The 17,330-nt window shown below is 49.9% G+C and overlaps 1 protein-coding gene across 1 annotated transcript; it reads right to left on the bottom strand.

Moving 5' to 3' along the window:
- Positions 1–13,579: 13,579 nt before the first annotated feature.
- LOC137412396 (uncharacterized) lies at positions 13,580–17,034 on the bottom strand. Its single transcript, XM_068097681.2, has 2 exons — positions 16,864–17,034; positions 13,580–16,300 (listed from the first exon to the last, which is right to left on the bottom strand). Exons 1-2 carry the CDS (start codon positions 16,977–16,979, stop codon positions 15,046–15,048), a joined length of 1,371 nt encoding a protein of 456 aa, XP_067953782.2. The 5' UTR covers positions 16,980–17,034; the 3' UTR covers positions 13,580–15,045.
- Between the last annotated feature and the right edge of the window lie 296 nt (positions 17,035–17,330).

Below are 17,330 nucleotides of genomic sequence, written 5' to 3'. Positions count from 1 at the left end.
CAACGGCCCGGCAGTTTGTTGCCGCATATAAGCGCCTCTTGATGCGACATGACATCAAGTCTGCAAGTGGGAACTGTTCTGCACAGGACTCAACCAGAATCCTGAATGCGGCTTCCTTCAAGTGCGTTGCAAAGCAGGCTGTGCCTGACGAGAGTCACGACATGTTGGTGGCCAGACGATACGACCTGGAGTTGAGATCGCCGGCAAAAGAGGACCACGACTATGCGGATATTCCAAATTTTGAGCAACTTTCCATCTTTACAGAGTCATGTGTTGGCTATATTGGCGGCTATGTGGTGAGGATGGTGAGGAAGACTCTGAAGTGTAGCCAATGTCTTTCTGCATTGACCAGTAACAACGAAGAATGGCAAACCACACCAATGTACAGCCTGATTGTTACCAAGAACAGGGGTGGCCTCATAGTTCCCTCGCACAGTGTTGTTCGTGTCTGTGAGGTGACTGAACACTGTGTCAAGAGGCTCCTGGCTGTAAGCAATGGCAAAATGCCTCGTGAAAGTGGGATAAGAGTGGCAATTTCCACTTCTGTCCTTTCTGAGGTCGGTCGGTCTACATTTGCTTCCTTGGATCGGCACATGTTTGACTGTGAGGCAGACAGCAACCATGTGTTTGCTTTAATACATTCTGTATCACAATCATACAGCAAGATACGTTTCCATCATGTTGTGAGAACACTCGATGATGACATGAAGGAAGAGCGCATCAGGAAAAAATATTGCAAACTGGTCCTGTTTGCTCACCAGTGAGGCAACACCAGAGCAAGCTGAAATATAAGAGCGACCTCATCTCTACATGGTGTGGGTGTGTTTTGTGGGTTAACTGTGAATTGTGTGGGTTAACTACATGACAGCGTTTCATGTCATTTATGTGACTGACTCACTGTTGATGTGTTGCTGACCCATGTCAGTGTAGAATAAACTCTGGTTATCATTATATCTGCGTGGTTTCTAACATCTCGGTAATAGAAACATACACATCTTAGTTACAATATAATGACTGAATTAAGTAACATCATATAACATGACAACAAATCAGATCTTTATATTGAGGAATATTATAGAACAAGCCAAAGAATGGCAAACGACGATGTACCTCAATTTTATAGATTTCTAGAAAGCTTTCGACTCCTTGCCCAGAGAAAGTCTGGGTCATAATGAAGAAATACAGCATACCTGGAAAATTAGTGAACCTTGTAAAAGCCCTTTACCAAGACTTTCAATGTGCGGTCGTCGACCAAGGTGAAACAACAGAATGGTTCAAGGTGAAGACAGGAGTTAAACAGGGGTGTAACATGTCAGGATTCTTATTCCTACTAGTGGGTGATTGGGTCATGAGAAGAACGATAAAGAACACCGAGCGGTAATTTTGGGCACTTTTTTTTCAAACAAGCTCTAAACCATTGGATTCCCCAGGAAAAATGCGTCTAGAACCAACTTCAAACTTAATGAACACCATTTCCTTAAAGAACGGGATTCTGAGCCCGAATATCAGTTCAAATATTAGTATTCTATATTAATTAAATAGTCGGCGGTCCTAAAATTCGCTCCAGCTGCATCATCAGTGCGCCACGCCTTTGCTTTGACAGGCTTACGATCGGCTTCCCAATATGGCCGCCAGACTATTTCCGGTGGCTTCACGGCGGCTAATGCTGCGAGGTGGCCAATTGGCTCTCCATATTATATACCTCCGTGATTTCGTAACGTTAATTTTTCAACTTTGCCGACAATGACTTCCGACTTCCGGGTTCGGAATGCGGGACCAATGCCATTTGACAGGGAATAAAAAATAAATGCGACATTCAATTGACGACAATGACTTCCGACTTGACTCCCCCCTCCCCCTCCCCTTCCCCTCCCCCCTTCCCCTCCCTCTCCCCCTCCCCCTTTCTCCCTCCCCCTCCCCATCCCCCCTCTCCCCCTCCCCCTCCCCATTTCTCCCTCCCCCCCTCCCCCTCCACTCCCCTCCCCCTCCCTTCCCCCCATGGCCCTCCCTTTCCCCCCTGCCCCATCCCCTCCCTCTCCCCCCTACCCCCTCTCCTTATCCCCTCCCCCTCCCCTCCCCCCTACCCCCTCCCCTTCTCCCCTCCCCTCCCCCCTCCCCTTCTCCCCCCTCCCCTTCTCCCCTCCCCCTACCCCCTCCCCTTCTCCCCTCCCCCTCCCCTTCTCCCCCCCTCCCCTCCCCCCTCCCATCCCCCTGCCTTCCCGCCATGGCCCTCCTTTCCCCCCTGCCCCGTCCCCTCCCTCCTCCCCTCCCCATCCCCCCCTTCTCTCCTCTCCTCCTCCCCCTCTTCTCCCCTCCCCCCTCTTCTCCCCTCCCCCATTTCTCCCTCCCCCTCCCTCCCCCTCCCCCCCTTTCTCCATCCCCCTCCCCCTTTCTCCCTCCCCCCTCCCCTCCCCCCTCCCTTCCCCCCATGCCCCTCCCTTTCCCCCCTATCCCCTCCCCTCCCCCTCCCCCTCCACCCTACCCTCTCCCCTTCTCCCCTCCCCCTCCCCCTTGCCCCTCCCCCTTCCCCCTCCCCCATCCCCCCCTCCCATCCCCCCCTCCCCCTCCCCTTCCTCTTCTCTCCTCCTCCCCCTCCCCCCTCTTCTCCCCTCCCCCCTCTTCTCCCCTCTCCCCCTCTTCTCCCCTCCCCACCCTCTCCTCCCCCCCCCCGTTCCCCTCCCCTCCCCTTCCCCCTCCCCTCCCTTCCCCCGTCCGGCAATGCCGGGTACTTCCCATGGCCAGCTGTACGTGGGCTGCTCGAGGGTTGGAAAACCAAGCAATCTTTATGTCTTGGCACCAAGTAAGAAAACCAGAAATGTTGTACACCGAGGTTTTGAGAAATTGACAATTGACAAAACGTCATGTAGGAAATGTACTGTGATATTGCTCTAAAATATACATGTTCTTTTCATCATATATTTGTCTTATTCTTATTCAACCCGGGCAAAGCCGGGTACCTCAGCTAGTCTTGTATAAGCAGCTACAGGCGTGTCCTGGGACCTATGACTCACCCTGTAGTATAGGCTATATAATGGAAAAGTGTTTGTATGTATGTATGAATGTCTGCTCCATACATATTGGTTGGACCTGATGCCACCCAAAATTGTAACGTTCGTCATTTTGGTAATTCCAAGACATCTTCGGAAATGTCATATTCACAATCAGCATGCCCTCCCGATAAGTTTCCCATTCCGTGTAAAACAACCGAAGTGACTGTCAAAAGGATCAAATTTCGAAAGGTTGGAGCCTATAGGCGTCGTGGGCCTTGTGAAGGCGACAATATACAGTCACGTGAAAAAGTAAGTACACCCCATGTAAAGTTTTGACCTTTTCAACATATTACAACATCCAGCTATTTGATCTTCATTTCAACAATATTGAAAGATAAAGGTGATATAATATAACAAATATCATGAAACATTTACATTTTGTAGTCCATTGTATAATTTAAATAAACATAAATGCAAATTTCGCATGTGGAAAAAGTAAGTACACCCTTGGCTCTAATAGGAGGTATTGCCCCCTTTGGCAGAAACAACCTCAAGTAGGCGTTTCTTATAACTGTCTACCAGTCTCTGACATTGACTGGGAGAAATTTTTGCCCACTCCTCCATGCAGAATTCTTTCAGCTGTGCGATGTTTGAGGGGTTTCTTGCATGCACAGCTCGTTTCAAATCCCCCCACAACATCCCGATGGGATTTAGATCCGGGCTTTGACTTGGCCATTCCAGAACCCTCCATTTTTCTTTTCAGCCATTCATTGGTGGATTTACTGGTATGTTTAGGGTCATTGTCATGTTGCAAGGTCCACCTTCGGTTGAGCTTCAACTTTCTGACAGATGGCCTCACATTATCCTCAAGCACCCTCTGGTACAATGAAGAATTCATAGTGGATTCTATGATGGTGAGCTGCCCAGGCCCTGTTGCAGCAAAGCTGCCCCAAACCATAATATTTCCACCACCATGCTTTACAGTTGGTATCAGGTTCTTGTGGTCAAATGCTGTCTTTGGTTTTCGCCAAACATATCTTCTGGTACTGTGGCCAAATAGCTCTACCTTTGACTCATCTGTCCAGAGCACATTGTTCCAGAAGTGCTGGTCTTTGCCTAGGTGTTCATTGGCAAACTTTAGTCTTGCCCTGATGTTCTTTCTGGACAGGAAAGATTTCCTCCTTGCACACCTCCCATGTAGATCAAATTTGTACAGCCTCTTTCTATTGGTAGACTCGTGCACTTTGACATCAACAGTGGCAAGAGCTACCTGTAGGTCCCGTGATGACATTCTGGGGTTCTTAGAGACTTCTTTCAGCATCTTGCGGTCTGCTCTCGGGCTGAACTTGCTGGGGCGGCCTGGCCTGAACAAGTTGGCAGTTGTTTGGAATCTTCTCCACTTGTAGATGATCTTCCGGACAGTCGAATGATTGATTTCAAATTGTTTGGAGATCTTTTTAAATTCCTTCCCAGACTCGTAGGCATCTATAACCTTCTTTCTGAAGGCCCCAGAGAGGTCTTTTGATCTAGGCATGGTGGCGCCGCACACTTCAACAACAAAGAGCAAACCAAACTAAATGTCTGAGGTTTAAATAAGACAGGTTCCCCCAAGATCCTCTCCAACGATGTTCTAATCATTTGCACCTGAGCTGGTGCACCTGACTCTTATTTTAGGTATTTGAAGTATTGATAAATGTAGGGGTGTACTTACTTTTTCCACATGCGAAATTTGTATTTATGTTTATTTAAATTATACAATGGACTACAAAATGTAAATGTTTCATGATATTTGTTATATTATCTCACCTTTATCTATCAATATTGTTGAAATGAAGATCAAATAGCTGTATGTTGAAATATGTTGAAAAGGTCAAAACTTTACATGGGGTGTACTTACTTTTTCACGTGACTGTATATATATCTCAGTACAATTGGAATTTTCCGAGCTACATAACCACGATGTGTTATATATCCATATCCTCTTGGTAAGCCGTGACGTAACGCGCCGCGTCATAATTCTGTTTCCGGGTCCAAACACGAAAATGGAGCCTGTGACTCTTTTCACTCTGACCAACTTCTTTTCTTCTGACCCCGAACGTGTGAAAAAGGGATTAAACTCGTTTAATTCCAACCGTGTCAGTGCAGTGAATGTCCAAACAGGAGCCATACAGGGAACTGTGCATGCTTCAATGAAGAAGAAATTTTACAGGGTGGAGGTAAGTTTGTTTACATGTGGGCAAGCCTGGTTCTGACATTTGGCTGGTGGAGTATCAATCATTCATTATAGGTGGCAGCATCTCCTGGGTGCTTGCATGAATAGTGCTGACACCTGTTGATTGTAGCTGGGAGCAGAACATAACAATGATTCAATTAGCACAATATCATCCACTGTGTGGCAGCACTATCTAAGCTGTATCTAAAAAAATAGTTATCAGCCTGTTGCAATTACAACTCGGATGTTGTGGCGGACACAAAAGCCCACTGGCGTGGTGACATCATTCCGCGCACCAAGTGGGCGGTGGCCACGCCCGAGATGTAGGCGTGGCCTCATGATATACACCGGGCGCGCAGCCCGGAGCGCGCCAGTGTTACAGTGAGCTCCTGAAATAAAGACGCTTATAAGTTACCGCTTGTCCGCTTCCTCCTTGCTCGCAAGCAGCGCGCGTAACGCCGCGCGTTACTGGTGACCCCCTTGACGTTGGATCTGCAGGAGCGATCCTTCCACACGCGACGCCATTGCCATGGCCAACTTCATCAAACTTCCGGAATTTTGGGAGGCTCAGGCCGAAGTCTGGTTCGTCCAGGCCGAAGCCCAATTTCAGCTTCGGCGCCTCACCGGCGATGACACGCGCTATTGCCACGTCGTCGCCTCCCTCGGGCCCGGCACGGCCGCTCGAGTTGTGTCCGTCCTTCGCCACCCACCGGACGGCCACAAGTACGAGGCACTCAAGCGGCTACTCCTGGCCACGTTCGGCCTCACGGACGACGCACGGGCCGACCGCCTCCTGGATCTCCCCGAGCTCGGTGACACGCGCCCGTCGGTCCGAATGGACCATATGCTGTCACTGTTGGGCGACGAAGCCCCCGGTTCTCTATTCCGGGCGCTTTTCCGTCGCCAACTTCCAGCGCAGGTTCGCCTCGCGTTGGCCGGGACCGGGCTAACGGAACCCCGAGCATTGGCAGCCGAGGCGGACAAGTACTTCGCCGCTTTGGACACGCGGGCGAGAGTCGGCGTGGCCGTCACGGCCCTCGTGGCTGATGCTGCTGCTGATGCTGCTGATCCACAGCATCAGCTTATACAGCATACGCAGCATGCTGATACGCAACCTCGTGACCGCCGCCACGCCCCGCCCACCGCCGCGGCGAAAACCGCCACCGCGGGGAAACCCGCCTACTCCACCGGCCTGGCGGAGCCAGCCGCGCTCCTCCAGCTCCACCACCTGGTGCTGGTTCCACGCCAAGTTCGGCCACGAAGCTCGGCAGTGTCATCCGCCATGCTCCTTCAACAGGTCGGGAAACGCCTAGGCCGGCGCTCAATAGTGGCGATGAGCGCCGGCCGTTCGAGCAGCCTGCTGTTCATAACGGACACCTTCTCCGGGCGCCGTTACCTGTGCGACACGGGAGCGCAGGTGAGTGTCGTTCCCGCCGGCACGTCAGACAAGCACGCCGCGGGTGGGGGCCCCGCGCTGCTTGCCGCGAACGGGACGCCCATCCGTACGTACGGAGAACGCTGCCTCTCTCTGCGGTTCGGAGGGCAGGTTTTCCGATGGACGTTCGTCACCGCCGACGTGCCCATGGCACTGCTTGGCGTGGACTTCCTGTGCACTAATGGGCTCCTGGTCGACGTCAAGCGCAGACGTCTTGTCCAGGCCGAGACGTTCAGCTCGCTCGCTTGTGCGTTTCCCAGCTCAACGAGCAGCTTGCCAAGCGGCTTGCCGAACGGTTCGGTTCCGGCCACGTTGGTCTGTACGCTTCCGGCAGCGGACGCATTCACCCGCCTCCTCGCCGGCTTCCCGGCCCTCACGCGGCCCACCTTCTCGGCGGGGGCCATCAAGCACGGGGTGGCCCATCACATCCCCACCGTCGGGCCACCGGTCTACGCCCGGGCACGCCGCCTCGAGCCGACGAAGCTGGCGGTGGCAAAAGCGGTGTTTCGCTACCCTGGAGCGACTCGGCATCGTTCGGCGCTCAGAGAGCGCTTGGGCGTCGCCGCTGCACATCGTGCCGAAGCCCGGCGGGGGATGGCGACCGTGCGGGGACTATCGCCGTCTCAATGACGCCACGACTCCCGACCGCTACCCCGTCCCCCACATTCAGGACTTTTCCGCTCGTTTGGCGGGCATGTCCTTCTTCTCGAAGGTGGACCTCATACGCGGCTACCATCAGGTCCCCGTCAGGCCGGAGGACGTCCCGAAGGCGGCGGTCATCACGCCATTCGGACTCTTCGAGTTCCTGCGCCTGCCCTTCGGTCTGAAGAATGCGGCTCAGGCGTTCCAGCGACTGATGGACAGCGTCCTGCGTGACTTGGATTTTGTCTACGTCTACCTGGACGATATCCTCGTCGCCAGCGCGTCCCGCGAAGAGCACCTACGCCACCTCCGCACGCTCTTCGAACGCCTGGGCCAGCATGGCCTGATTGTGAACCCCGCAAAGTGCCGGTTCGGCGCCACCATAATCGATTTTCTGGGGCACCGTGTCACCAGGCACGGAGCCGTCCCCCTGCCGGCCAAGGTGGAGGCGGTGAAGGGGTTTCCGCGCCCCCGCACGATCAGAGGGCTGCAGGAGTTCCTGGGCATGGTGAACTTTTACCATCGGTTCCTGCCCCGTATCGCCCAGCTCCTGCGCCCCCTGCACGAAGCTCTCCGAGGTAAGCCGGGCAAAGGCGACGTTACCTGGACCGAGCAGATGGACACGGCGTTCACGGGCGCGAAGCTCGCCTTGGCTAACGCCACCATGCTCGCGCACCCGGCGCCCGATGCACCGATCGCCCTCACCACCGATGCCTCGGACTACGCGGTGGGCGCGGTGCACGAGCAATGGGTGCGTGGAGCTTGGCAACCGCTGGCGTTCTTTAGCCGGCAGCTTCGCCCGCCCGAACGCCATAACAGTACCTTCGACCGCGAGTTGCTCGGGCTTCACTTGGCGGTCAGGCACTTCCGCCATCTGCTCGAGGGCCGTGCGTTCACTGCCTTCGTCGACCACAAGCCGCTGATCTTCGCGATGGGCAAGGTCACCGAGCCGTGGTCGGCCCGGCAGCAGCGTCACCTCTCGGCCGTGTCCGAGTACACGACGGACATCCAGCACGTCGCGGGGAAGGACAACCCGGTGGCGAATTGCCTTTCCCGGGCCGTCGCCCACGCAGTCCACCTCGGCATCGACTATGCCCGGATGGCAGTGGACCAGGCCGCTGACCCCGACGTCCAGGCCTTGCGGACCGCCGTCACGGGCCTCCGCGTCACCGAGGTGGCGTTCGATGGTGCGGGCGCGGCCCTCTTGTGCGACGTCTCCCTCGGGCGTCCTCGCCCCATCGTGCCCGCGGGCTGGCAGCGCCAGGTGTTTGACGCCATCCACGGCCTGTCCCACCCGGGCGCGAGGGCCTCCCAAAGGCTGATCGCCGACAAGTTCGTCTGGCATGGCCTCCGGAAGGCCGTCCGCGGCTGGGCCAGGACGTGCCTCGCGTGCCAGCGCGCCAAGGTGCACCGGCACACCCAGGCCCCGTTGGCCCCGTTCACGGTGCCGGAACGCCGGTTTGACCACATCCACGTGGACCTGGTGGGACCTCTGCCCCCCTCGCGGGGTTTCACCTACGTCCTCACCATGGTGGACCGCACCACCCGGTGGCCGGAGGCCGTGCCCTTGGCGTCGACAACGGCGGCCGATGTCGCGCAGGCTTTCATCGCCACCTGGGTCGCCCGGTTCGGCGCCCCCTCAGACATCTCGTCCGACCGCGGCCCCCAGTTCACCTCGGAGCTCTGGGGGGCGGTCGCGCAGGGGCTCGGGGTCCGGCTGCACCGAACCACGGCCTACCACCCCCAGGCTAACGGCCTGTGTGAGCGATTTCACCGCTCATTGAAGGCCGCGCTCCGGGCCACCCTCCGCGACGGCGGCTGGGTCGACTGTCTCCCCTGGGTCCTGCTGGGCCTCCGGACGGCGCCCAAGGAGGACCTGCGCGCATACGCGGCGGAGTTGGTCTTCGGGCAACCGCTTCGGGTGCCGGGCGAGTTCCTCCCCGACTCCACGGCACCATGGTCCGCGGCACAGCAGCGCTCCGCTCTGCAAGAGACCGCCCAGAGGTTCGCCCCGGTGCCAACGGCATGCCACGGGCACCCACCGACGCACGTCGCCCCGGAGCTTCGCACGGCGGAGTACGTCTTCGTCCGCCACGATGCCCACCGGACACCACTGCGGCCCCCGTACGACGGGCCTTGCCGCGTGCTGGAGACCGGGGCGAAGCACTTCACCCTGGACATCGGCGGTACTCCTGACCGCGTTTCGGTAGACCGCCTCAAGCCGGCCCACCTCGACGTGGACCATCCACCGCCAGTGGCCCGACCCCCACGTCGGGGCCGCCCCCCTGCGGGCGGACCCCCGGCACCGCCCAGCCCCACCGCCCCCTGGTCCTGCACCCATCCCAGGGGCAGCCAGGGGCATCCTACCTGGCATCCCTGCACCCCGGACGCCGCCGATCGCCAGGGGGCGCTTCGGCCGGGTCATTCGTCTGCCCCGCAAACTGGCCCTCCAGGTGCGCGGGAATTCTGGGGGGGGGCGCGTGTGGCGGACACAAAAGCCCACTGGCGTGGTGACATCATTCCGCGCACCAAGTGGGCGGTGGCCACGCCCGAGGGGTAGGCGTGGCCTCATGATATACACCGGGCGCGCAGCCCGGAGCGCGCCAGTGTTACAGTGAGCTCCTGAAATAAAGACGCTTATAAGTTACCGCTTGTCCGCTTCCTCCTTGCTCGCAAGCAGCGCGCGTAACGCCGCGCTTTAATGTCATCAATTCATATCAGGAACTTCGGGAGGGACAATTTGGATGAGAAACCAAATGGATTAACATTTTGTTCTTTTTCTCTTTGATAAACCTTGTCCTGTGACTAATTGACGAGGGTGTTAACTGCTTCTTAACAAAGCATATCTATTTATGTACCAGTTATGTGGAAATATAAACTTTACTGTAATTGATCTCTATAAATGGCAATTATCTATATGTAACTTTTGTACAGTTGCAGGTGGAAAATCAAATGGTTTCCAGCCACTCATGTCAATGCCCTATTGGCAAAGAGAAATGCCATCACATGGCAGCCCTCCTGATCTGGGTGGAGAAAAACATAACCAGAACTGACATGGAGTGTAAGTGGTCAAGACCCAAGGCAGTGAAGGAGAAAGAGATAGTGGCCAAGAGGGTGTCAGAGATGGCACCAACTACTAGGATAGGTACTTTTGATTTATTGATTCACAAACCTCACCATATTATACTGCAATTATTATTGTTTTAATTACCTATACATGTAGGTATTATGTTTTTACAGCTGGCATTAAAAGACCTGTGGCTGCTGAGGACAAGGAATGGGCCGCTGAACAGCTGACTAAGCTTGGCCGCTTTACTGGCATGCGGTGGATTTTATCTGCTGAACCAGCTGAGGTAATATCAATTTTCCCTGTATGCAATATACAGTGCGTATCAAAAAAAAGGTAATCCGAATTCAAGGGGTTAATATGCAAAGGTTATTTATTTTGACAATTTACATGTGGTTTACTAACTAAGAGGAGATCCTCAGCTTTCCATTGATACCTTCCATGCATCATTGCTGTCACACATGACCGAGTACATGTTCATTGAAAATGACAAGTTCAAATCGCATTTTTACAAGTTTGGCTAATCGATGCAAGTCAGGATAATTGGTGCAAAATGAACGTCAGATGTGAACTTTTCTCAGGAATGATTGGCCTTTATGCACCCACACCTTCAACATGTCCACCTCCCCTTTCAACACAAAGCTCACAGCGGCGGAGCATGCCCTGAACTGCTCGTCTCACCATAGCCGGGTCATTGCGCAAAGCATCCACTTCATGTCGAATACGGCCCTGCAATTCGTCAAGATCATGGGAAGGAGTTACGAACACCTTATTCTTTAAATGTCCCCAAAGGAAATAATCACATGGTGTGAGGTCAGGTGATCTTGGCGGCCATTCCACTGCATGGTTGAGGGCGATGACTCGGTCTCCAAAGAGTTCCCTCAGTCGATCTCTGGACAGCGATAAGACGATGTGCTGGGGCGCCGTCTTGGGCCCACCAGAGATATCTGAAGACACCACGAACCTGTCGCTCAAAGTTCTCCTCCAGCTGCGGTAAAACTTCATCATTGATCATCTGCAGATACCTGTTACCATTGACATTCCTTTGAAAGAAAAATGGTCCGATCACCTGACCACTTCTGCAAAGTCCCAACCAAACAGTCCACGTTTGTCGATTCATGTTGGTGTCAAAATTAAATTCCGGGGGTTGTCCTGTCGGTGCATATTCACGAACATTTTGGGTATTGACCTTGCCATCCATGGCGAAAGCAGCTTCGTCGCCGATAACGAGATACCGCAGGAAATTGACATCTGCTTCGCAACGTGCTATCAACCATCTGGCAAGCACCAGCCTCCTGGCAAAATCCCCTGGCGTAAGTTGATGCCGGATGTGAATCCGATATGGATGTTGGTGGAGGTCCAGTCTTGTGTGAATCGGTTGAATGTTGCCGAAGGCAATCCCGTCCCATTTCGTCTTGCACTGGTATCCCTAGGATGCTCCAAAACGTGCTGCCTCACTGATGCATTGTTCATTTCTGATCACCCAGTGCGCCTCCTACCAGAATTCTCCTTGTTGCGGTTGAGACTAGTGCCATGCTCTTGGTATTTTATAACATTCGCCCAGATGGTTTTGGCTGCTGGAGGCTCCCGTTCTGGGAAACGTTCCCTGAACGCATCACAAGTTCGCTGCAAACTTCCAGTTTGGTGAAAGGTTGTAACCACGAAGGTCCGCTGTTCAGTCGTAAGTTGAACCATCTTTTCAATGACTCAGACTGTCTCTAAACCCATACACTGTAGGCCCATCTTAAACAAAGGATGACGCAACCGACGATTACCAGACCAGCTTAACAATTTTACATTATTAACTTGCCAGTCGACAAGTAATGCATCCATTTCAAACTGTCTTGCACCGATTAGCCAAACTTGTAAAAATGCGATTTGAACTTGTCATTTTCAATGAACATGTACTCGATCATGTGTGACAGCAATGATGCAGAAAGGCATCAATGGAAAGCTGAGGATCTCCTCATAATTGGTAAACCACACGTAAATTGTCAAACTAAATAACCTTTGCATATTAACCCCTTGAATTCGGATTACCTTTTTTTTGATACGCACTGCATATATTCTTTTATGAAAATTTGAAATATGTAGTGCAACTGCTTGTATTGTCATGTATTGTTTTAAAGGTTTTGCCAATCAAGATGTATGAGGCTGTGGTGTCGAGCCCCGGGTTCGCTGCAGCCCAGGACAAGTTGTCCTACTTCGTTGCCCAAATGAAGCTCTCCAATGAGGAACAGCAGGGAATAGAGAAGGCTACAGTGGGACAGAGCAAGAACCCTCTCTGGTAAGGTCTTGATTATGATACTTTGTAAAGTCATGTCATGTTTAAGGATTTATGTTAATATTTTGCTTTCAGGTTAATTTATTGATGGAAATGTGTGAGTTGAATTTATTTTCTCTCTCAAGCTTTTTTAAATGCAATTTTAATCAGATATAAACATTGCATGGGTTTTAATGAACATATTAACATGGTGAATGCGTTTAGTACTAGTATATATTGCATGAAAGTAGTAGGTTTCAAGACTCAAGAGCTGGCATACAGTTTAAGGGTCTTATGCACATGTTTAATTGTAAAATAGCAGATAGTGTGCACAGTATACATGTCGTTACCGGTACCCAATATTTTCTGTCTCTGTCCTATCCATTTCCTTCTTTATACTGGTAAGTAGCTAGTTTTACATTCCAATTTAAGATTAAAGTTGGAATGTAACACGTACATTATGCTAAATTGTAAATATCAGACTCAGAGACAATCTTGAAAACTTTTGTTTAAAGGAAAAAAATATAAACTTATTGCCATACATATTACTTCACTAAGATAACAGTATTAGATCCTCATGATCACTTTAGAAAATCCTCTACTGAAGGTTAATCTCATGGCCTTCCCAGACACATAATACAGTAGTACATCTTGACTTCTGTGAAGTGAGAATATACCGAAAGTGCATGATAAAGTACATGGATTTTATAATTTCCAGGTCTTCCTACAGACATAACAGGATCACTGCCAGCAGGTTTGGACTAGTGCTAGCAGCCATAAGGAGGCACTCATTTCCTCCATCTCTGTTCAAGACACTCCGTGGAGAGTATACCAAGATTGCTGGAGCCAAGGTATGTTCCTCCCTGAATACTGAAAAAAATCCAGAATTGAACAATCACCCCCAAAACAAAAAAAATGAATGCTCTAAAATGCATATTTTGAAAGTAAAAAAATTGTTGTGAAGTCAGGAGAATTTTCTACCTTTATTACATGGCTCAAACAACTATCAAATACACAATGATATAACGTGTATTTATAACAAGTTATAACTGGGTCTTTTTTCTTTTCTTTTATCTTTTACAGGCTATTGACTGGGGCATAACTCATGAAGATAGAGGGATAGAGCATTACAGCCAGGTGACCGGGTAACCTGTACAACGTAGGGGGCTCTTCCTGTCCACCAGCGGCCTGCTCGGGGCCTCCCCAGATGGGTCAATCTCTGATGACCACATTGTTGAAGTCAAGTGTCCATGGGTTGCTACGAACACAAGCATTGCTGAAGTTGCAGAAAATAAACACTTCTTCCTGACAGTGGACGAGGTCACCGGTCTCTTCAAACTGAAGCGTTCCCACACATACTTCGACCAAATCCAGGGGAATCTCCACTTGATCAGTGCACGTAGATGTGACTTGGTGGTCTGGACACCAACTGAGCTTGCCATTATTCAAGTCATAAAAGATCCAGCTTGGGCGCCAAACATCGCCAAGTTAGAGACATTCTACAAGACAGTTTTTTTTGCCAACTATCATTTTGTAGTAAATTTACATGCTACTGTTGCCATATTTAATTATAACGCCTGGAATAGTATGGTTTAGTCGAGGTCCATCCGCCACTGTAGAATGTTGCTGTGACAGCTGCCAGCAGTGTGTGTGAAAAGCACTGGATCACTGGACAATATCCACTTGTTTTTGCTCAGATCCACCTGACTGAATACAAAAGGTGGACCAGTGCTCCAGTCCATTTTGTGTTTTGAATTAACAACAGTATGAACAACTTTATAAATAACAATAACAAAAAACACATACTAGTAATTTGAAGCTGAAATAATGTGTTCTGCTATACTGTATATATCAGAATGCATCACAAAGGATTTAGAAATATTTGGTTTCTGGGGGCACCAGATCCCACACATAGGGTGAGGCCTGTGGGTTCTAATCCAATTAATTTTGCTTGATAACTGTTCCACTCATTACAAGTTATTTTCACACACACTGTGACAGAGCTACACGACATTCACAATATGGCTGGCAACAGCCAGTTTTTACCCCTAAAAATTTTCGAGTAATTCCCAAAAACAACAATTTTGTTTTAAATTTTTGAACCAAACAAAATCTACAAAATTTGGGATCAAATTTTATTTAGTTTGATTAAACTGTACATACACACCATAGAATATGTGTTTGAGCTTTCAAAGCATGAACGACCATATATTTTGACGTAAAGATGTTGCATAAAACAATATATCTGGTTGATCTATAAGGGATTGTTGGAAACACCAATTTACTTTCTCAAGAACATGTGATCGCCCCCCAAAATTCATAAACTTTTTTTTTTCTCTCTTAATTTCACTATTGTTCACGACATGAATATGATATTGAAGATATTTATATGTTTTTCAAAAGTATTAAACAACAATAAATATCGTTATGTAACAATCACATTTTATCTTGAAATTCGCATAGAATTGGAGTCTGCAGATTTGTCAAACATACACAAACTTTCAGGATCTTGTTGACAATTTTCTTAAACTGGTATGGTATACGATCTAAAATTGTGAACAGTTTGAGTCTTTGAATTGACCTTTCAACATGAATTCTAGCAACAGAAATTTGTCTGTTATTAACGACCTCTTCTTGGGTGAATTGGCCGTTCATGAGAAATGCTGGAATGTTCAAGGAAACTCCTTGTGGAAGAATGTCTCGGATGGTGAACCCTTTGTCGGCGAGAATCATATCACCTGGATGCAGTTGCTTGAGGATTCCACAGTCTGAAGTTATTGCTTTGTCTGAATCACTCCCACCATAGAGGTCACTGGCGAAAGTAATCACGCCATTCGGAGCAACACCAATTAGTGACTTGAGTGTTGTTCTGCCTTTGTACTGACTGTACAGATGACACTGGGTGTCCGGTTTTTCTGTGTTCGACGCTGCTACTTCGGTACAATCGAAGACAATTCTACAGTTCGGAAACGGAAGAAAACAAGATGGAAGACACTTCTGGTTCTTGGCTATGGACGGAATGTTGTTCTCCATCATCCCAACATACAGAATGTCATAGAGCGCGCCCACAACTGTAGTGAAGATGTTGATCACAGTGGCAGTACTACAGTTAAATCTGGTTGCCAGATCTAAATTGCCCAAGTTGAGTCTCAGCTTCATTAGGGTCAACAGCAATTGGTCAACAAGTGCCAACATCTGTACAGTCCAGGTGCTCTGGTAGGTCAGTTCAAATCTCCCCAGTAACTGTTCCAGGAATCTCACAGTGGCGACATCTGGCAAACCTGTATAGTACTGAACTTTATCAGCATCATTTTCTATTTGTTTGAAGGAAAATGTTTGTTTCTGTCTCTCAAGTTCTTTTTTCAGGGTTTCATTTTCCTTGATCAGCATGACCTTTTCTATTTGTAAAATAGTCTCACCAGCAGTTACAGAACTTGTACTGTTCACTGTGCTCGCAGCAGCATCTGCTAGAACCAAGAGACCTTGGACTGCATCGTCTTCATTCTCATCGACAGAGTTCTCCAACAGCTGTTTGCGTTTCCGACGTCGCACATGAGTTTTCGGTTCAGGATTAGGAAAGTTGAAGGTCTTGTCCGAGTTCCATGAAAACCGTGATGGTCCCTCATCCTTTCCATTGGAGAAGTGCCAGCTGCACACTCGAGAGTTGCAAGTGGGGATGAAATCTTTGCGTCTGAAAAAAACAAAGTTTATGTTAGTCTCGTAGTAAATACTGAATGATTGTTTTGTGAGTAAGAAGAGGGTGTGTATGGAGGGGTGTGTGGTGGGGGAATATGTCTAGGTAAATATTTGTGTGTTTGTGAGGAGAGGGGGAGGGGGGGGGGGAGGGGTGATTTGTGGGTAGGGGGAGGGATGCTGTGAAATATCTGAGAGGGATTAATTGTGTATGTGTAGAAGGAGGATAATAAGTGTGGGAGTGGGAATAGAGGGCAGCATGCTGTGAAATATCTGAGAGGGATTAATTGTGTATGTGTAGAAGGAGGGTAATAAGTGTGGGAGTGGGAATAGAGGGAAGCATCTGTATGTGTGTGAAGAGGAGGATTTGATATGACCTATTATTTAGGGGGGTAGAGGTGTAGGAGGGTAGTGAGGGATATTGAAGGGAATATATGTATGGGGTGGAGGGGGAGCGAGCGGTTGGGTATCTGCTGGGTATTGCAGTCTGTACACAACACAGCAGTACACTGACACAGTGTGGTGGCTTATGCCATATTATTATTATACAAACTAATTTACCTTATCAGCTTAAGCCACTTCAGCCTTTGTTTTTCATTAGCAGGAAATCGGTAGAAAGACAGTTCTTGGTTGGTTTCTGATCTATTTACACACTCAGGAACGCAACACTGCGGCATGACCGAGCACTTTTCTCACTGAGTCCAGCTGATGTTTGGCTCCAGTGGTTTTGTGTTTGGACCCGGAAACAGAATTATGACGCGCGCGTTTCGTCACACTTACCAAGAGAATAAGCATCATTGACATTTTTGATTCATGTTCATAACCCGGGTTATTTTTATTTTTAGGAACGATTCCAGCAGTGTGTGTCCTATACACCGCCCAAATAAAGGAATGTGACAAGAACGTGGTGCACACTTTGAACAATATCGCCTGAAGGCCGTAGTAATAAGAAATAAGTATAGTAATAAGTAATGTATAAGTAATAATAATAAGTAATATAATAAATAAAACAAATGTAATAAAGTAAA

This window comes from Myxine glutinosa, chromosome 1 (genome assembly GCF_964187855.1).
Source record: "Myxine glutinosa chromosome 1, kmMyxGlut1.1, whole genome shotgun sequence".
NCBI lineage: Eukaryota > Metazoa > Chordata > Myxini > Myxiniformes > Myxinidae > Myxine > Myxine glutinosa.
This window is presented reverse-complemented; position numbering and strand designations above follow the sequence as displayed.

Coding starts and splice junctions, on each gene's coding strand:
- LOC137412396 (XM_068097681.2), bottom strand. CDS start 16,979: ATGCCGCAGTGTTGCGTTCCTGAGTGTGTAAATAGATCAGAAACCAAC. Junction 16,301..16,863: donor AAGTGGCTTAAGCTGATAAG/GTAAATTAGTTT, acceptor TGTTTTTTTCAG/ACGCAAAGATTTCATCCCCA.